Source organism: Hipposideros armiger, unplaced genomic scaffold (genome assembly GCF_001890085.2).
Source record: "Hipposideros armiger isolate ML-2016 unplaced genomic scaffold, ASM189008v1 scaffold_378, whole genome shotgun sequence".
Lineage (NCBI taxonomy): Eukaryota > Metazoa > Chordata > Mammalia > Chiroptera > Hipposideridae > Hipposideros > Hipposideros armiger.
In genome coordinates this window covers 1,615,695-1,633,945 of record NW_017731728.1, presented here as the reverse complement: position 1 = coordinate 1,633,945, position 18,251 = coordinate 1,615,695, and the positions used below count along the sequence as shown (strand labels likewise).

Sequence of the window (18,251 nt, the reverse complement as noted above, 5' to 3'; positions counted from 1 at the left end):
GGGGGGGGGGGGCAGGGGAGCTCAGTTCTTGGTCTATCACCCTCCCCCTGATTTTGGCCTTATTTCCCCAACAGACCTGTCAACCCCTCAGTTGTCAGGCTAAATATTTTGGTTTAGCGGGAGGGGCGGAGAGAACCGAGAGGTCCCAGCAAACCAATCCGTTTGGGCTGGGGGCGGGGAGGGCGGGGGCGGGCGCAGCCCCTGCACGCGCCCCGGAGACACCGCAGCCTGCGCGGCCAGTGGGTGCTTGGGAGCCGAGCGCGCCCCCAGGGATCCGGGGAGACTCTCCAGCGTGCCCCGGGATCCCTGCTACTCTCCTTGGTATGGCATGCTCCTGGGACTTCTCTCTGCCCTTGGGGCTGGCCGGTCTCTTGGAACGCCTTTTGCTCTGCACCCTGTGTGACCTTCTGCCCCTGGGGTCCGTCCTCTCTAGCCTCTCCCTGTTGCTTTCTGCATCCCTGTCTACATCTCTCTGTCTCCAGCTGCTTGTCACTGTCTGCGTCTCTGTGGCTGTCACTCCTTTTTTCGGTCTCCTGCTATCTATGTGTGGGATTCCTCGTGGCTTGGTCCCTACCCTTCCCTTCTCTTCTGAAGCTGTGTCTCTGTGTCCCTTAGGGTCAGTCAGGCCCTTCTCCTTCCCGGAGCCATCTGGAGGAGAGTCAGGACTGGGGCAATGGCAGTGCCTGGTCTGTGGCCGTGGGTGGCATGCCTGCTTGTGGTCCTCCCGTCCCTGGGATTTGGCCTGGACACACGAGAGGGTGAGTCCCCAGCACTGTCTCCTGGAGCCGCATTTCCCTCCCTGCCAGCTGGGAAGCCAAACCACCCAGCTTCCAGCCAGAACACATCTATTTAGCTATTGCAGTGTGAAGACCGGAGTTAGCTTTCAGAAGGACTTCCCAGATGAGGGTGTTTTCCTCTCAGTTCCCTGGGAGGTGAGAAGGACCTCGAAACAGAGGGACGAATAGATGCCTTCCAATCCCGCTGGTGAAACCGGAATGTGAACCAAAATGAGGGGAGAAAGTCTGAGGGGTCATTTCCAGGGCCCCTGAATGGGGAGGGGGCAGAGATGGTACGGGATTAGCACCGTAACTGAATCCATTGTGCAGACAGGAGACTGAAGCTCAGAAAACGGAAAGGTAAAGCTGGACTGGGATCCTGAGCTCCTGCCCACAGGGCCCTGTCCCATGTCCTTCATTCTTAGGGCTCATTCACTGGGGTGGGGGCTGCTTTTCGCTCTTGCTCCAGGCTAGACAATCCCCATGTGTAGGGCTGGGGCGGGAGGGGACCATTTGATTAAGTGGCCCTCCTGAGGGTGCTGGGGAACTTGGCCAGGAAAAGGAAAAAAGCTGAGGGTGGAAGATTAAAAAGGAGAAGGATTAAGAAACGTCCCCTTCCCCAGTTCTACCCTTCCCTTACGGACTGAGGGGCCTCAGGAGCCCAGTGCTCTGTGCCTGCCTGAGGGGGTCCCTTTATGTCCTCAGATTGGGGGCTTCCAGGGGCAGGGCAGAGTCTCCTCTTCCTACCGAGCGAGACAGGAATGATGCAAATGGGTTGGGGTAGGGGGTCCCCCAAGAGTGCTAGTCACAGAGGCACTGCCTTCAAGGCATAGCCCCTCCCCGCAGGGCTTCTGCTCCCCCACTGCTGTTCAGGACCCGACAGGAGATGCCAGCCAGCAGCAGGGTTGTCAGGACAGGAGCACGTCCCTCGGCTTGGTGTTTGGTCAGGGGACCCAGATGTCCCATTCCCAGTGCAGCTCTGCCCAGGGCCATGTCCTAGGCGAGACAGGCAGGGGTTAATCTGTGAAGGTCGCAGACTTGTTTTTCCAAATGACTCTCATCAGGGGAGCCCTGGAGAGGCAGGGGGCATGATGGGAAGTGGCATGTGGGCGCCTGAGAACCCCCCATCTGCCTCGCAGAGCCTGATTGGCCCTCGCCTGGAGGGGTACAAGTGTTTTCTCATTCTCTCTCCCTCGTGTGTGTGTGTGTGTGTGTGTGTGTGTGTGTGTGTGTGTGTGTGTGTCTGCCTGTGCTCAGAAACACACATACTCACAGGGCAGAGCAAAGCACAGAGACAGAGAGAGACAACAGGGAGATGTGAAGTGAGTCCCAGGGAGCCGGCCTGGCCTGCAAACCCGCTTCTTAACCCTCAGGGGATGGGCCTGCGTCTGTGTGACACACGTGATGCTGCTGAGGGGGGTTGGGGGGAATGGAGGGGAGAGAGGTTAGCAGGACATGAATTGGGGGGAAACTCAGACCTGTGTCTTCCCCAGTGGAGAGCCATGGGGGTATCCTGAGAGCAAGTGAGCAGAGAAAGCAGGTATCAGCCCACTGAGGGGAATGGTCCTAGGTGGCTGGGGAGAGTAAAGAAAGTAGGGCCGGGGTCCTGAGTCTGAAGAAGCCAGACATACCCAGGTCCCCCAAAAGGAGTAAACTTGGGACCCAGATGCCCATCAATTCAGCTCAGGGTCCCTGAGTGCCCAGGGGTCCCAGCCCTGAACTGGCACATTGGTGATGCAGAGCTGACTAACAAGGGCCCCGCCCTCAGGAGACCCCCTCCTTGGAGGAGGTGACTGGGATATAGACAGCAATGCTGAGGCAGTGCCCAGGTATCCTGGTGTGGGTGCCCAGCCTGAAGGGGTCACAGGGTCAGGGAAGGGGGGAATTGACCCAAAGCCTGCAGGACAAGAGCTGAGGGTGTTAACAGGGTGAGGAACTCTCCCGAGGCTGGAGATATTACTGGGGACCAGTTTAACAACACCCAAAATAAACTTGAACTTTTGGCAGTGGTGAGCCATGGAATGCCCCTTTGAGAATAAACAAATGCAGTTCCCTTAGGTCTGGGAGAGAAATGGGGTATATGAAGCTCAGACTACTGCTCCCCGGTCACAGAATTCACTCATTCATTCAATATTTATTGAGTGCCAAGTTTGTGCCAGGCACTACACTAGGTACCAAGAATACAGCAAAGACAATACACAGACCCCTGCCCTCTGAAGCTTACAGTAAACAAAATAAATGATATATTAGCCCATGTTAACAAATTGTGGAGAAAAGCTAAGTAGGAAGGGGATGGGAAGTGTCACAGTTTGAATTTGGTTGGCCAGAGAAGGTAACACTTAACAGGTGAGAGAGCCGTTTAGAGGGGAGAGTGTCCTAGCCCGAGGGATCGGAAAGTGCAAAGACCCCAGAGCAGAAGCGGCTGGCTTGTTTGAGGAACAGTAAAGCAGTCAGTGTGGTTGGAGAAGGGAGAGAGATGGGGGGTGGCAGCAGAGGCCTCTGAGGCCTGGTAGGCTGTGGTAAGGACCTTGGCTTTTAATTAGTGACATGGGGGCCACTGGGGCATTTTGGGCATTGGGGGATGTGATCCAGCTTGTGTTTTGAGAAGCTCATTGGCTGTAGAGTGGAGACTAGACCAAAGTGGGGGACAGGCTGGAAGAGAAGAGACCATTTGGGAGGCTTCTGTAGGTCTAAGACAGGATGGTGACGCCCACCGTGAAGGTGGTGACAGAGCCCACAGGGTGTCAGGATGGCTTCAGACCTCGGGTCATACTGCAGGAATGAATACGGGAGAGGGGTTTGGGAGGTTCATCTGGGAGAGCCCCCTCAAGGCCCCGGAGGAGGGCACCCCGCACCCTCGGCAGAGCCGGGCTCCCACGCCATGCCCCTCCTCCAAAGCTGCCAGGGTGGACGGCGTGTTTGGCCCAGCTAACTGACCGCTGCCTGCCACTTGTGCCCACAGTGTGTCCCAGCCTGGACATCCGCTCAGATGTGGCGGAGCTGCGGGGGCTGGAGAACTGCAGCGTGGTGGAGGGGCACCTGCAGATCCTCCTCATGTTCACGGCCACCGGGGAGGACTTCCGCGGCCTCAGCTTCCCACGCCTCACTCAGGTCACCGAGTACCTGCTGCTCTTCCGTGTGTATGGCCTGGAGAGCCTGCGGGACCTCTTCCCCAACCTGGCGGTCATCCGCGGCGCCCACCTCTTCCTGGGCTACTCGCTGGTCATCTTTGAGATGCCACACCTGCGGGACGTGGGGCTGCCGGCACTGGGGGCCGTGCTGCGCGGGGCTGTGCGCGTGGAGAAGAACCAGGAGCTCTGCCACCTCTCCACCATTGACTGGGGCCTGCTGCAGCCATCGCCGGGCGCCAACCACATCGTGGGCAACAAGCTGGGTGAAGAGTGTGCCGACGTGTGCCCGGGGGTGCTGGGTGCCACTGGCGAGCCCTGTGCCAGGACCACCTTCGGCGGGCACACGGACTACAGGTGCTGGACCTCCAGCCACTGCCAGAGAGGTGGGCCCTGGCACAGCACACAGCTGGGGGGGGTACAAGGGGGCAGGGTCAGACACGCTGGGTCGCCACCGGAGGGTGTGGGTCGGTACTTTGCCGCCACTGTTTATTTTAATCCTCACTCGTCGTATGAGGCAGCTACCCTTGTTCTGCAGATGAGAAAACTGAGGCTCAGAAAAGTTCAATAACTGATGTGGCATGAGGCTGTCAAGACGTAGGCACAAGATGGCATCAGGTAGTCACAAAGAGAGTAAAGCACAGGTACCAGGTGGTCATGACAGGGATACAGGCAGCAGCACAAGAAGCAGTATGGGCCAGTGGTTAAGCCAGGTGGCCCGGGTTCAAATCTCAGCTTACTCCTTACTGGTGATGTCCTTTTAGCTTATCTGTGCCTCAGTTTCCTCATCTGTGAAATGTTCACAGGGTTGTCATGAGGGATAAGCTAGTCTGTAAAGCATTTGAGCAGAGCTGGCCGTGGTGGCCGCTCTGTTCCTGATAAAAGTGACCACAGGACAGGCGACCCAGGGTAGGCTGGCAGCATTGTAATGGGAGGCTGGGAGCTGACTAGAAGAAAGGACGAGGTGACAGATGAAGGACAGGTGAGGACAAATACGAGAGGTGAGGTCTTCCCTAGGAAGTAAGGTGCGTGGAAAAGACACAGAAAGGAAGAGGGGCGGAAAGGGGGAGTGGACGCAGGAGGGTGGTAGGGAGGAGGGAAGAGAAAAATTCTGGGGGACGGAAGAGCTTCCTGAGGCTGGGAGCAGACCTGGGGTCCCCAGGTCCCCAGCCTGGGGCTCTTTCCGCACAGCTCCTGGAGGTCAGCTCCCCTCACCCCGGCGGCGGCTCCGTGTCAGGACAGCAGAGTAACCAGATCCCTGCTGTATCCTGCGGGCCCGCCTCCCCATGATGGCCGTTTGCTGTAAACACAGCTGCCACACGTCCTCCTGTGTAGAGTGTCAACACGCCCTGGCTGACCCCACCACATGCAGGCTCCCACAGACACCCAGCTGCCACTGTGCAGAGTTCCCAGGCCACTGGGCCCCGGCCTCAAACCCCCAAACCCACCCACTGCTGTTTAAGGCTGCCTCCTACACGGGGAGGAGGTGTGGGCAGGGCCATGGGTGAAGTGACCAGCGGTGGCGCCTCCTTCTACTCACTCCCAAACCCACCTTGCCCTGGGCCTAGCTGCTCAGGGGATGCTGGCTGGCACCGTGCCCAGGGATGATCTGGGCACCAGGCCCAGACAGAACAGCAGGCCAGGGATCAGGGGCCCTGATGGACAAGGTCACTGCTCTGTCCTGAGTTCTGACACCCCTGACTGGGCACTGTGGGAGGTGAGAAGCCGCAGAGGGGCCACAGTCCTTGTCCTCAAGAGCCCCTGTTTGAGGAAGAGAGGGAAACCAGTGTCATCTGAGTTGGAGGGAAGGGTTTGGACTAAGAGCCTCATCCCAGGAGGAAGGGGTAGGGCCAGCACCAAGGAGGCTTGGATACAGCTTCACAAGCCCCGCCCACAATGTGCCCCTGTCCCCGCCCGCAGTGTGCCCCTGTCCCCGCGGGCTGGCCTGCACAGCGGCGGGCGAGTGCTGCCACGTGGAATGCCTGGGGGGCTGCAGCCTGCCGGACGACCCCCGCGCCTGCGTCGCCTGCCGCCACTTCTACTTCCAGGGCGCCTGCCACCCGGCCTGCCCTGCGGGCACCTACCAGCACGAGTCCTGGCGCTGCGTCACAGTCGAGCGCTGCGCCAGCCTGCACTCTGTGCCTGGCCGCGCCTCCACCTTTGGCATCTACCAGGGCAGTTGCCTTGCCCAGTGCCCTCCAGGCTTCACCCGTAATGGCAGCAGGTGAGTGTCGGGCGGGTGGGGGGCACCCTTAGGAGTAGTGAGGAGGCCCACACTGGTCCAGGGCTCATGCCACCCCTCCGCTTGCCCCTGCCAGCATCTTCTGCCACAAGTGTGAGGGGCTGTGCCCCAAAGAGTGCAAAGTGGGCACCAAGACCATCGACTCCGTCCAGGTGGCACAAGATCTGGTGGGCTGCACCCACGTGGAGGGGAGCCTCATCCTCAATCTTCGCCAGGGCTGTGAGTACCCTCCAGGGTAAATGCCTCTCTTCCTGGGGCACGCCCTCTCTCTTGGCCACGCCCCTTACAATGGCCCCACTAAAGCACCGCTGTGCATTCCCTGGGGTTCCAGCCTGAGGACCCCCTTCCATGGACCCCTTTCGGCCCCGCGCCCTGTGGACCCACCACGTTTCCATCCCCAGACAACCTGGAGCAGGAGCTGCAGCACAGCCTGGGGCTGGTGGAGACCATCACTGGCTTCCTCAAAATCAAGCACTCCTTCGCCCTGGTGTCCCTGGGATTCTTCAAGAACCTCAAACTAATCCGGGGAGATGCCATGGTGGATGGGTAAGGGGTCAGAAACAGGCCTCTGGCCAGTTCCCTCTCTCACATCTTCTCCCCAACACCCCTAAAACAGTGGTGAAGAGTGTGGGCTCTGGAACCAGCTCTGCTACTCGCTAGCTGTGTGACTCTGGGTAGGCTACTTAACTTCTCTGGTCCTCAACTTTCTTATCTGAAAAATGGGGTGACTATGACATTACTTATGTCTGAGGACTTGTGAGTATCACTTAAGTTGTCACGTATAAAGTACTTGAGGCAGTGGCTGGAACGCAGCGCACATCATATAAACTATACTCACGTGTAACTCGGTGGGTCGGCCATAACTGCTATCATCTCCGCTGCAGAGCAAGACTGCCTGGGTTTGAAACTCATTCCTACCCCCTACCTGTCAAGGCCTACCCTTCATGTAGCCAGGATTTCTCAAAATAAAGAGAAATCACCACCCAGCCAAGTGGTTTCTCGTGTCTCCTGGCACAGTGCCATGCACCCCCAAAGGTGCCCACACTCCAGCTGGACAGGCTTAGCCCACCCTGAGCACCCCTCCTTAGCCTGGCACATGGCAGGTGCTCAGTTAAGGGGAGATGAGGGAAGGAGAGGGGCAGAGGAACTGTTGACCCCATTTCACTGATGAGGAAAAGCCACATGGAGAGTCTGGGTGACTCCTGGTCAGTGGCTCAGAGTGAGTGTGCACTCCTAATACGCCCCGCGTGTGCTGGTGTGCGGGCTGCTAAACGCCCCTCCTGCCGGGTGCCCCAGTACAGCCTCTGCGGGAGGAGCCCCTCAGGCGCCCCCTCCCCACCCCGCCCCCACCTCCTCGGTGAAGCTAGGTCCCCTCTGCCCCCCAGGAACTACACTGTGTATGTGTTAGACAACCAGAACCTACAGCAGCTGGGGTCCTGGGTGGCCCCCGGACTCACCATTCCAGTGGGCAAGATCTACTTCGCCTTCAACCCACGCCTCTGTTTGGAGCACATTTACCACTTGGAGGAGGTGACCGGCACGCGGGGGCGACAAAACAAGGCGGAGATCAACCCCCGCACCAACGGAGACCGCGCCAGCTGTGAGGCCCAGACCCCAACCCCGAGGGGCGAGCGCACGACCCCAGGAAACACCCAGACACGCACGGGGGTGGGAGGGGGGCGCTTGGAGGGAACAATGTGATAAGTTCTCTTCAGAGGCCGCATTGCGGGTGGGACGCCGCGGGGTCAGGGTGGGTGGGGGCTTGGAAGCAGGGCTGCTTGAGCGAGTGGCCAACGCGGTGGAGAGCAGGTGTTCACCCCTCGCCCCACCCAGGCCAGACTCGCACCCTGCGCTTCGTGTCCAACGTGACGGAGGCTGACCGCATCTTGTTGCGCTGGGAGCGCTACGAGCCACTGGAGGCTCGCGACCTACTCAGTTTCATCGTGTACTACAAGGAGTCGTGAGTACCTGGCTGAGCCAGGGCGGAACCAGGACAGGGCGGGGCCAGAACGGGGCGGGGCCAGAACGGGGCGGGGTCATCTGTGGAGAGCCAGGAAGCCAGGACCCCCAAGTCACACTCCCTTGCAGGGCCCACGTGTGGCTCTCTCGCCTCCCCTTCCTCATCCTCACATCACCCAGTGAAAAGGAGAGGGCAGCCAGGACTTCTGAGAGCCGGGGGAGGCGCCCCACTGGGAAGGCTTGGATAATTAAGCTTCAATTCACTATGCTGACCACATGCTCCTGCTCCAGAGGCGGTCTGGGGAGTGCCCACTAATTTGGCCAGTTTTACGAGCAGCTTGGCCAGCATTTCATTAACGCCTGAGGAAGGGAGGGAGCAGGGACAGCCAAGGACGGGTTGCGTGCTCTCTTCTTTGGAGAGTGTACTGACTAAAGCAGGAGGAACAGTGCTTAGAGCCCAGGAAGAACTTCTCCAAAAGCATGGCTCGGAATCAAAAATAGAAATCCTTAGAGGAGAGAAATGGATTTGCGAGGGCAGGCTGGAAGGGCAGGGGTGAGCAGTACTCACCCTCTCCGGTAGGTGGAAGATGGAAGCCACCTGGCTGGGAAGCCTTTCCCGCCGCGAACTTGAGAGGTCTCAGTTGCTCACTTGCACAGGGCCTGGCCTGGGAGGAAGGAAGGGAAGTCAGTGGTGGGAGGCCTGCTCAGATGGCCAAGGCTCTCCTAGGTCTCAGTGGTAGGTGAAGGTCTCTAGCATGGGGAGCTGGAGAGTTTGTTAAGTACGGATTCCTGGGCCTCACCCCCCCCCCACACACACACACACATTCTGAATCAGTGAGACCTGGGTAGGGCGCATGAATCTGCGTTTCTAACGAGCTCCCAGGTAATGCTGAATCTCCTGGTCCCCGGACCACACATTGAGGAGCACTAACATGGATTGCAATGTAAATAGCATCCCTCCCGCCCCCTACTCCACCGTTTCTGCAGTTCACCACCTGCACAACTGTACACAACTGCCTCTGGACTCAAAGGACAGAGAATGTAGAGATCCTTCAGGAAGCTCCCTACTGTCACTGCCTTGTAGTGTGGCTGTGGCTGCGCCCCTCCAAGACATATACTGTGGATCCTGACTCGATTCCAGCTCTGAGCAGACCCGCTCATGCCACAAGGGCTGGCCCACACCTGCTCCTGGGTGCTTTCCCGCATACTGGAAGACAATGGCAATGACTGTCTTGGGGTGATTCAGGGAGGAGGAGGCTGCTAGGAACTGGGGGTGGGCTGAGCTGCTCCTCAGCTCCAGTGCTGGGGTGTTCAGCCCATTCCAGAACGCCACGGAGCATATAGGTCCAGATGCCTGTGGGACCCAGAGCTGGAACCTGCTGGATGTGGAGCTGCCCCTCAGCCGCAACCAGGAGCCAGGAGTGACCCTAGTCCCTCTCAAACCCTGGACACAGTACGCAGTGTTTGTGCGGGCCATCACGCTGACCACTGCGGAGGATAGCCCGCACCAAGGAGCCCAGAGCCCCATCATCTACCTCCGAACCCTGCCTGCAGGTAGGCCTTGGGGGGAGTGGCAGTTCCTGGGTCCCGGGTCCTGGTGAGAATGGGGGAACCCAGGCACCAGAAATGGAGAAGCTGGGTCACTGGACACCTGGCCCCTAGAGGCCGGGAGGCCAGATGCCAGAGTCCTAGAAAGAACAGGAGGCGTTCGCCCAGGCCCTAGGTAGGCTGTGGCGGGAGAGTGCAGGGCCTTTGGGGGACATGGGACGGACAGAAAGCTGAGTTCTAGGAAGGTGAGGTTGACAGTCACCTATTCCTTGGGACGAGTGGGGATTGGGCCCAGAGAGAGGGGGATGGGCAGCCCCTCAGCTGGACCCTGCTCGCACCCCCAGCGCCCACGGTGCCCCAGGATGTCATCTCCACGTCGAACTCGTCCTCCCACTTGCTGGTGCGCTGGAAGCCACCGACCCAGCGCAACGGAAACATCACCTATTACCTGGTGCTGTGGCAGCGGCTGGCGGAGGATGGCGACCTCTACCTCAATGACTACTGCCACCGCGGTGCGCGCAGGGATGAGGCGCGGGCCGGAGGGGTTGGGGCGCCAGGCCGCGGGCGCTGCCAGGCTAACTACTTCCCTCCCCGCCGCCGCGCCAGGCCTGCGGCTGCCCACCAGCAACAACGACCCCCGCTTCGACCGCGAAGACGGGGAACTCGAGGCGGAGATGGAGCCCGGCTGCTGCCCTTGCCAGCACCCACCTCCGGGGCAGGTCCTGCCACCGCTAGAGGCGCAAGAGGCCTCGTTCCAGAAGAAGTTCGAAAACTTTCTGCACAACGCCATCACCATCCCCAAGTGCGGCTCGGCCTGGACAGGGCGGGCTGGATGGGCGGGGCCAGTGAGGGGCGTGTCTTGCTGAGAGGGTGGGGTTGTGGGCGGGGCCTGGTTGTGGGTGGGTTTGGAGGTGGCGCGCAGCTGCAGAGGGTCTTGTCCAGGCAGGCTTGACAGGGCCCTCCCTGGTCTCCCCAGATCCCCTTGGAAGGTGACGTCCATCAATAAGAGCCCTCAAAGGTGAGCGGGGGCGGAGCCAAAGCTGAGGGGTGTGGCTGGGGGGGGCATGGCTCTGACTCGCGCTCTCTCCAGGGACTCAGGGAGGCACCGCCGCGCCGCAGGGGCCCTCCGACTTGGGGAGAACAGCTCAGATTTCGAGATCCAGGAGGACAAAGTGCCCCGAGAGCGAGCGGTGTTGAGCGGCCTGCACCACTTCACAGAATACCGGATCGACATCCATGCCTGCAACCACGCGGCACACACCGTGGGCTGCAGCGCCGCCACCTTCGTCTTCGCGCGCACCATGCCCCACAGTAAGTGAGCCGCCGCTCCTTCTACCGCCACCACGGATCCCAAGGGCGCTGCCCAATTAGTGCCCCAACCAGCGAGTTGGACGCCCTGCTAACCCCAGGGCCTCGCTTTGCTCGCCTCTCCCAGTCCCCATAATCCCAGAGTTTCTTCTGACCTCCAGTTTAGCCTTCTTGGGTTTGAACATGAAGGTGAGAGGAAATACAGTCGTTCACTGCTTAACGAAAGGGATCTGTTCTGAGACATGCGTGGTTAGGCGCTTTTGTCGTTGTGTGAACATCACGGAGGCCCTCACACACGCCCAGGTGGCGTAACACCTGGCCACACGGTGTGGCCTATTGCTCCCCGGCTACAAGCCTGTACAGCATGTTGCTGTCTAAAACAACGTGAGATTAAACCAAGCACAAGAGAAAATGATGAACTCAAGACAGGTAAATATGAGATGCATAAGGATGCAGCTGTAACACAGCACACTGTTTACAGTAAACATTTTATAAGTAGAAAGAGTACAGTCTAAAATAACGATTAAAAAGTATAGTGTAGTAAACACATAAACCAGTAACACGTTCATTACCAAGTATCACGTACTGTACATAACTGTGTCTGCTGTACTTTATACGACGGGCAGCACGTACGTCTGTCTGCACAGCGTCACCAGACCCGTGTCAGGACAGGTATGTGGTCACTGGACGACAGGAAGTTTCCAGCTCTTAGAGTCTTATGGGAGCACCGTCGCACATGTGGTCCGTCATTGACCGAAATGTCATTTGTGGCACATGACTGTGCTTGTGGTGACTGCCTGAAACCCTCTCCCACAGGAGAGGCTGATGGCATCCCAGGGAAGGTGCTCTGGGAGGCGGCCAGCAAAAGCAGTGTCCTTCTGCGCTGGCTTGAGCCATCGGACCCCAACGGACTCATCCTGAAATACGAAATCAAGTACCGCCGCTTGGGAGAGGTAGGCACCCCAGAAACCCCTGACCTGGCCCCAATCTGTGCCCTGATCCTCTTCCCAGCCAGCTGTTCTGTGTTGCCCTCAGGAGGCCACAGTGCTGTGTGTGTCCCGCCTTCGATATGCCAAGTTCGGGGGTGTCCACCTGGCCCTGCTGCCCCCTGGAAACTACTCCGCCAGAGTGCGGGCCACCTCACTGGCTGGCAATGGCTCCTGGACGGAGAGTGTTGCTTTCTACATCCCTGGCCCAGGTACACACAGTCTCTGTCCCAGACTTGTCCTCTCAAACAGCCCCACCCAGGTCCCCAGCCACATCTCCCACGGTGGGAACCACAGGCCCCTCCAGCCCATCCTTCCCCCAGCACGTCTCCCACTGTGGAAGAGACGTGTCCTCTGCCCTCTGACTTCTCCATCTTTGACCCACCCCCACCCCACCCTGCTGTCCCTGTCGTCCAACCACCAGAGGAGGAAGACTCCGGGGGGCTGCACGTCCTTCTCACTGTCACCCCCGTGGGGCTCATGCTGCTCATCATTCTTGCTGCCCTCGGTTTCTTCTACAGCAAGAAGAGGTGAGGACATGTCCCACTGGTTCCCAGCCCCCTGAGTCCCCTGAGCCCTTGGCGTAAGGTCAGTGCAGTCAGAAGGTGGTAGATGCGGTGGCAGAAAGGATTTGCTTAGAAGCAGTGACTCGCCACTGGGGAGAAGCATGGAGGAAAACATACCTTCCCGTGAAGGTGACCAACTTTTCACAGTTTGCCTGGGACTGTCCTGATTTCAGCAGTGAAAGTCCTGCATCGTGGGAAACCCCTCAGCCTGGGCACACTGGCCTGGGGTCACCACACTGAGCCTGAGGACCAATGTAGCTGACCCTCCCAGCAGGGAGAGGCAGCAGAGCTCACAATGTGCCCCGAGACACTTGGTGCCAGGGCCCCACTGGGGCTGAAGACAAGAGGGAAATGGGGTAGCACTTTGATTAGCTGGACTCTAAGGACTAGCTGAAGAGGCAGGAGCCCCTCGACTTCCCTGCTCCCCATTCTCAGACTGTCAGACCCCAAGACTAAGATAAAGACCAGTTTGGGGAGTGCTTGGTGCTCCCCACGGGTCCCCCGATCAGAGCAGGGCGTGTGGTCCCCCTCCTCCTTGCAATACCCCTCTTCTTTGTCTTCTGACTTTGCTGCCTCCTTCCTGAGGACCCTTCCAACCTGACCCCTCACCTCCCATTGCAGAAACAGCACCCTGTATGCCTCTGTGAATCCAGAGTACTTCAGCGCCTCTGAGAGTAGGTCTGGAGGTGGGGGGACAGGTGGTGTGAAAAAGGGAGGCAGGAGGGGGGGAGAGGCACACCCCCAGGAGGCCCTTTGGAGCGGGCATTCACTAGGACCCGAGCCCCTCAGAGGAGCGGAGGGGTGGCCGAGAGCTGTACCCCTGCCTCCTGATCCCCACCTCCTCTCAGTGTATACCCCTGACGAGTGGGAGGTGCCGCGGGAGCAGATCTCCATAATCCGGGAGCTGGGCCAGGGCTCTTTTGGGATGGTGTATGAGGGGCTGGCACGAGGACTTGAGGCTGGAGAGGAGTCCACGCCTGTGGCCCTGAAGACGGTGAACGAGTTGGCCAGCCCACGAGAACGCATCGAGTTCCTCAAGGAAGCCTCTGTCATGAAGGCATTCAAGTGTCACCATGTGGTAAGGGAGGGTCAGTGGCATTGCCAGGGTCATAATTAGGGTGAAGGTTATGTGGTAAGAGGGATGAGACAAGGGCGCCATCAAGGTCAGGGTTGGGACTGTGCTTAGGATCCTAACTGGAGTAAAGGTCACAGTTGGGGTTAGAGTCAAACTAGGGTCATGGTAGAATCGTGGCTAGGGCTAAGGTCAGTCATGGCTGGGGGTCCAGATCACTATTTGGATCATGACTGGGATCAAGGTCAGAGTTGGGTCAATCGTAATGATTGGGATGATAGATATGATCAAGGTCATGGATTAGGGTCATTGTTAGGTCAGGATTAGTTACACTCACGGTTGGGGTTAGGGTCAGGGTTGGTGTCTGGGTCAGGTTGTGGTCACAGCAGGTCAAGGTTTTGGCCAGGTGAGTCATGGGCAACTGGGTGGACCTGCAACCAGGCTCTGTGTCCGTCTCAGGTTCGTCTCCTGGGCGTGGTGTCTCAGGGCCAGCCAACTCTGGTCATTATGGAGTTAATGACTCGTGGGGACCTCAAGAGTCATCTTCGATCTTTGCGACCTGAGGCAGAGGTGGGGACTGGGAAGCCTTCGGGCCCATGGGCTGGGGACTTAGAGAAGACCCGCATAGTTGTGGGGGGGTAATCCTTGGGCAGGAGTCCTGCCTACAGGTTCCTTCTCCTCCAGCCCCGTCTCTTGGCTCTAGAACAACCCTGGGCTCCCACGGCCAGCCCTGGGGGACATGATCCAGATGGCTGGTGAGATTGCAGATGGCATGGCCTACCTTGCTGCCAACAAGTTTGTGCACCGAGACCTGGCAGCCCGAAACTGTATGGTCTCGCAGGACTTCACCGTCAAGATCGGGGGTACACAGGGTGCCAGGCGGGTGAGGGCAGCCTGAGGAGTCGAGCGACTCCCCCGAAGCTAGGCATCAGGAGACCCAGGCCTGCATCTGATAGCCCCCCACCCTGGATCCAAGTCCCCCCGTCCAAGTGCAGAGGGGCTTGAATGGGAGGGCTTTGAGCCCTCAGGGTCCGGGACCCTTGGAGATTCTGGAGGCGGAGCAGGTTGGAGAGGTACTGCCGGGCGGGAGCTGCTGTGTGGCTCTGCGGCCCCACACCCTGTCCCCTTCACTTTCCAGATTTCGGGATGACTCGGGACGTGTATGAGACAGACTACTACCGCAAGGGCGGGAAAGGGCTGCTGCCCGTGCGCTGGATGGCCCCCGAGTCCCTCAAAGACGGGATCTTTACCACCCACTCGGATGTCTGGTGGGGCCTGGCTGGAGTAGAGGGCGTGGGATGTGGAGGCGGGGTCTGGGGACAGGCCTGGGTGCACTCCCTCCTGAAGGGTGCTGGGCTCAGGCCCGCCTGCGTGTCCTCCAGGTCCTTTGGCGTGGTGCTCTGGGAGATCGTGACCTTGGCTGAACAGCCCTACCAGGGTCTCTCCAATGAGCAGGTGCTCAAGTTTGTCATGGATGGCGGGGTCCTGGAAGAGCTCGAGAGCTGTCCCCTTCAGCTGTGAGTCACCCCACCTTCCCCTTCCTCGCCCCTGCTCTGCCCACACCTGCCGCGGCCCTGGGGTCTGGCCCAGTTCCTTAATGCTTGTGCTTCCACTGACCTCCAGTTCCCAGACCAATGCTAAGTCCCCACCACAACATTGGCCCATTTACTCCCCGGAGCCCCACTCACACAGCCCAGGCCAACACTCCCTCACGCAGGAGGTGGGGGTGTGGGCCCCTCTGACCCCGCCCCTCACCCCACCAGGCAGGAGCTGATGAGCCGCTGCTGGCAGCAGAACCCACGCCTGAGGCCATCCTTCACCCACATCCTGGACAGCATACGGGAGGGGCTGCCACCCTCCTTCCGTCACCACTCCTTCTACTACAGCCCAGAGTGCCAGGGGGCCCGGGCCTCCCTGCCACCCCCTGACACAGAGCCCGACTCCCCGCCAACCCCAGAAGGGGCTTCCTCAGACTGCAGCCCCCCAAATGGGGCTGCAGGGCACTGAGGGGCACTCCACTCCCTGGCTGATTGGCCTCCCACGGGCAGAGAGGAAGGGACCTGAGCTTTGCAGCTGTGACATGTGCTCAGACAGGCCAGGGGTGGCCGAGGCTGGGGCAGGGGAAGGCGGGGCTGGCCTGAGCTGACTCACAGCAGGAAGGTCTTCTCAGGAGGGGAGTTCTCCCTCAGGAAGTAAGTGAGCCCCCAGCAGGAGGGGCGGGGACAAGACCAGGACTGGATGTCCTGACCCTCAGAGTAGGAGACCCTGTCAGACCAGGAAGAGAGGGCCTGTGCACCCAGAGGCAGGGTCCGCAGAGCCCCACCCTCAGTCTGTAGGTCTGTGCACATCTGGGGCCATCAGCACAGCCCACCTGAAACCAGATACGAGGCAGAATCAGCCCGGAACCCTTTCTGTCCACGTGTGGGCTGCTGGGAATGGGGGTCCACATGGCTGCCCTCCTCGGTGCTGCGTTTCGCCTCCTCCCCTCTGCCTCAGATGCCAGGCGGTGTGGAGCCCAGGGCCGCGTGAGCAGGTTCCCAGCCTGGCCCTGTAGGCACCCGCCCGCCTCCTCTCTTGCCATCCCAGGCACTCCCGTGCTCAGTACTCGGCCCTCCTTTCCACCCTCCCTTGGAATGAGTCGCCCCCGCTCCCAGGCTGGGCCCCTCAATATCCCTCATCACCCTGGGTTACCCAGGCTTTAAGAGGCTTGCTTCCCCACTGCCCTCACACAGGTCCCCCCCGCCCTATCCTTCAGGGGAAGCCACAATAAATGCCCAAGTGTGTTTGTACCCTGGTCCGCAGCCGATTCTGTCTCCATCTCTGTGAGGTCGACACTGGTTGGACTTCCTCCCCCCCATCCCTGGGGACTTGATGTGGTGGCCCTGAGGCAATGACACAGGACGACCTGCTGCTGTCCAGCGCCACCTCCTGAGGACCACAGCAGCCAGGGTTGCCATGGCAGTGAGGCAGGACTGTCCTGTTATCTGCCTCAGGCAGCCAGAAGTGGCCAAGCCCAGCAGGAAAGCCTGTGTCTGGCCTCCCGGCGTCACCACCCTGTCCCACACCTCATCTTGAAGTCCTGCCTCACTATTTCCATGGGCTGACATGTACCAGGACAGACTTGAGTGGGCAGAACATGGTGGGATGGTGCTCAAAGACATCAGCAGCGAGGCAGGAGGCGTGCCAGCGCAGCCTGTGTGTCTGGCGCCCCGGGTTGTCCCACCCTATCAGAGAGGGCCTGGAGGCATGTGGAAGGAGTATGGGGGCGGGGGAGGTCCTGTCCCCGCTCTGAGGGCAGCGCCATCAGGGCACATGAAGGGGACGAGCTGCAGACCAATGACCTGAAACCTTGGTGAAGGGAGTGGCAGCGGAAGGGGCTGGTCATGGCTCGGGCCCTTAGCATCCTGCGCCCGCACCCTGGTCTTCAGCTCCCATGATGCCACACACTGCCATCCCAGGGAGTCTGGGAGACCTACTCACACCCGCAAGCCACAGCTCCCGAAGGCAGGGCCCGAGTGCAGTGGGCATGAGTCTGTGAGAGGCCGTCTCTGTGACAGCAATTACAACTCACCTGCACCACCTGACAGGGTCCGGGTGGGCAGTCGGGGCCACCTGTCCCTCCGCACCCCTGCCCTGCCCGCCCGTCACTGGTGGCTGAAGCAACAGTGCCCCCTAATGGTTGCTGGTGGAACCACGCTTGGGGAGGAATCGTTTGTGTTCCTGATTTCGGGCTTCCAGCAGGTTGGAGGGGAGCCTGCAGTCCACACCAAGACCCCGGGTCTGAGACCCCAACTCACACGGAGCACACAGGCCCCCCTGCCATTGCACAGGCCCAGAGGGCAGCAGTCGGCAAGCCCTCTCCCCACCATGCATGCCTGCTCCCTCCGGAGCAACTGGTACATCTTTGTGGGGTAGAGAGGTCAGCTTGGAGTCCTCCAGAGAGAGGCGCAGAGGCCTGGGATGGGCTGGACGTGGCCCGGAGCCAGGGAGCTGTGCCCTGGGCCAGGCCTCGGTGCAGGCAGGACAGTCCCTCTTCATCAGGCTTTGCTTATAGAGCACTGGGCTGTCACCACGTGGGGGGAAAAAGCAAGCTGGGGACATGGGAGGTCAGCACGCCGTTCCTGCTCTTGGGTCAGCCCCATAACACCGGGCTCCCTCCAGTTTGGGGGGCTGGCATGGCGGGGTACCAGGTGGTAGACACCCAGCCAGGGGTGACCCTGGGCTCACACTGAGGACCTTCCCCTTAGCCCAGTATGGGGAATGCTATACAAGAGCCTCCTGGTCCAGGAGCTGTTGCCTTGTCCCCAACCTTCTGTTGGGGGTAGAACAGTTTGGCTTCTCCACTGAGGGGCCACGGAGTTCCCTCCTCACCACCCCCCACCACAGAGGGGGCAGGGCATAGGCCCTGCTGGACAAGCCGTGCAGTGGGCAGGAGGGAGGCACTCCCAGGATAAAGACACCGCCCAAAATCCTAGGACAAAAATGGAGGGGGTTTATCCAGGGCACAGGAGATTCTTCCCCACCTCTCTCCCCTCTGCCCCCTCCCCGGCGCTGCAGCTCAGATGTCAGAGGGAGGACAGGAAAGGATGGGGTGCTAGGGAGGCACTGAGAGGACAGCCAGACTGAGGAGGCGTGAGACACAAGCAGGAGCTCCGAACCTCTGCAC

General features: G+C 59.9%; 1 protein-coding gene across 1 annotated transcript; it reads left to right on the top strand.

Annotated features, from left to right (window-relative positions):
- The first annotated feature begins 231 nt into the window (after positions 1–231).
- On the top strand, positions 232–16,374 carry INSRR (insulin receptor related receptor). Its single transcript, XM_019662476.1, has 23 exons — positions 232–321; positions 616–758; positions 3,739–4,290; positions 5,825–6,128; positions 6,223–6,365; positions 6,548–6,692; positions 7,532–7,746; positions 7,980–8,106; positions 9,421–9,659; positions 9,998–10,165; positions 10,260–10,455; positions 10,630–10,671; positions 10,744–10,964; positions 11,778–11,914; positions 11,997–12,159; positions 12,372–12,477; positions 13,135–13,187; positions 13,362–13,591; positions 14,045–14,155; positions 14,289–14,448; positions 14,724–14,853; positions 14,968–15,102; positions 15,349–16,374. The coding sequence occupies exons 2-23, from the start codon at positions 674–676 to the stop codon at positions 15,590–15,592; spliced, it is 3,906 nt and encodes a 1,301-aa protein (XP_019518021.1). The 5' UTR covers positions 232–321; positions 616–673; the 3' UTR covers positions 15,593–16,374.
- Positions 16,375–18,251: the final 1,877 nt, after the last annotated feature.

Coding starts and splice junctions, on each gene's coding strand:
- INSRR (XM_019662476.1), top strand. CDS start 674: ATGGCAGTGCCTGGTCTGTGGCCGTGGGTGGCATGCCTGCTTGTGGTC. Junction 12,160..12,371: donor TTTCTACATCCCTGGCCCAG/GTACACACAGTC, acceptor TCCAACCACCAG/AGGAGGAAGACTCCGGGGGG. Junction 12,478..13,134: donor TTCTTCTACAGCAAGAAGAG/GTGAGGACATGT, acceptor CTCCCATTGCAG/AAACAGCACCCTGTATGCCT.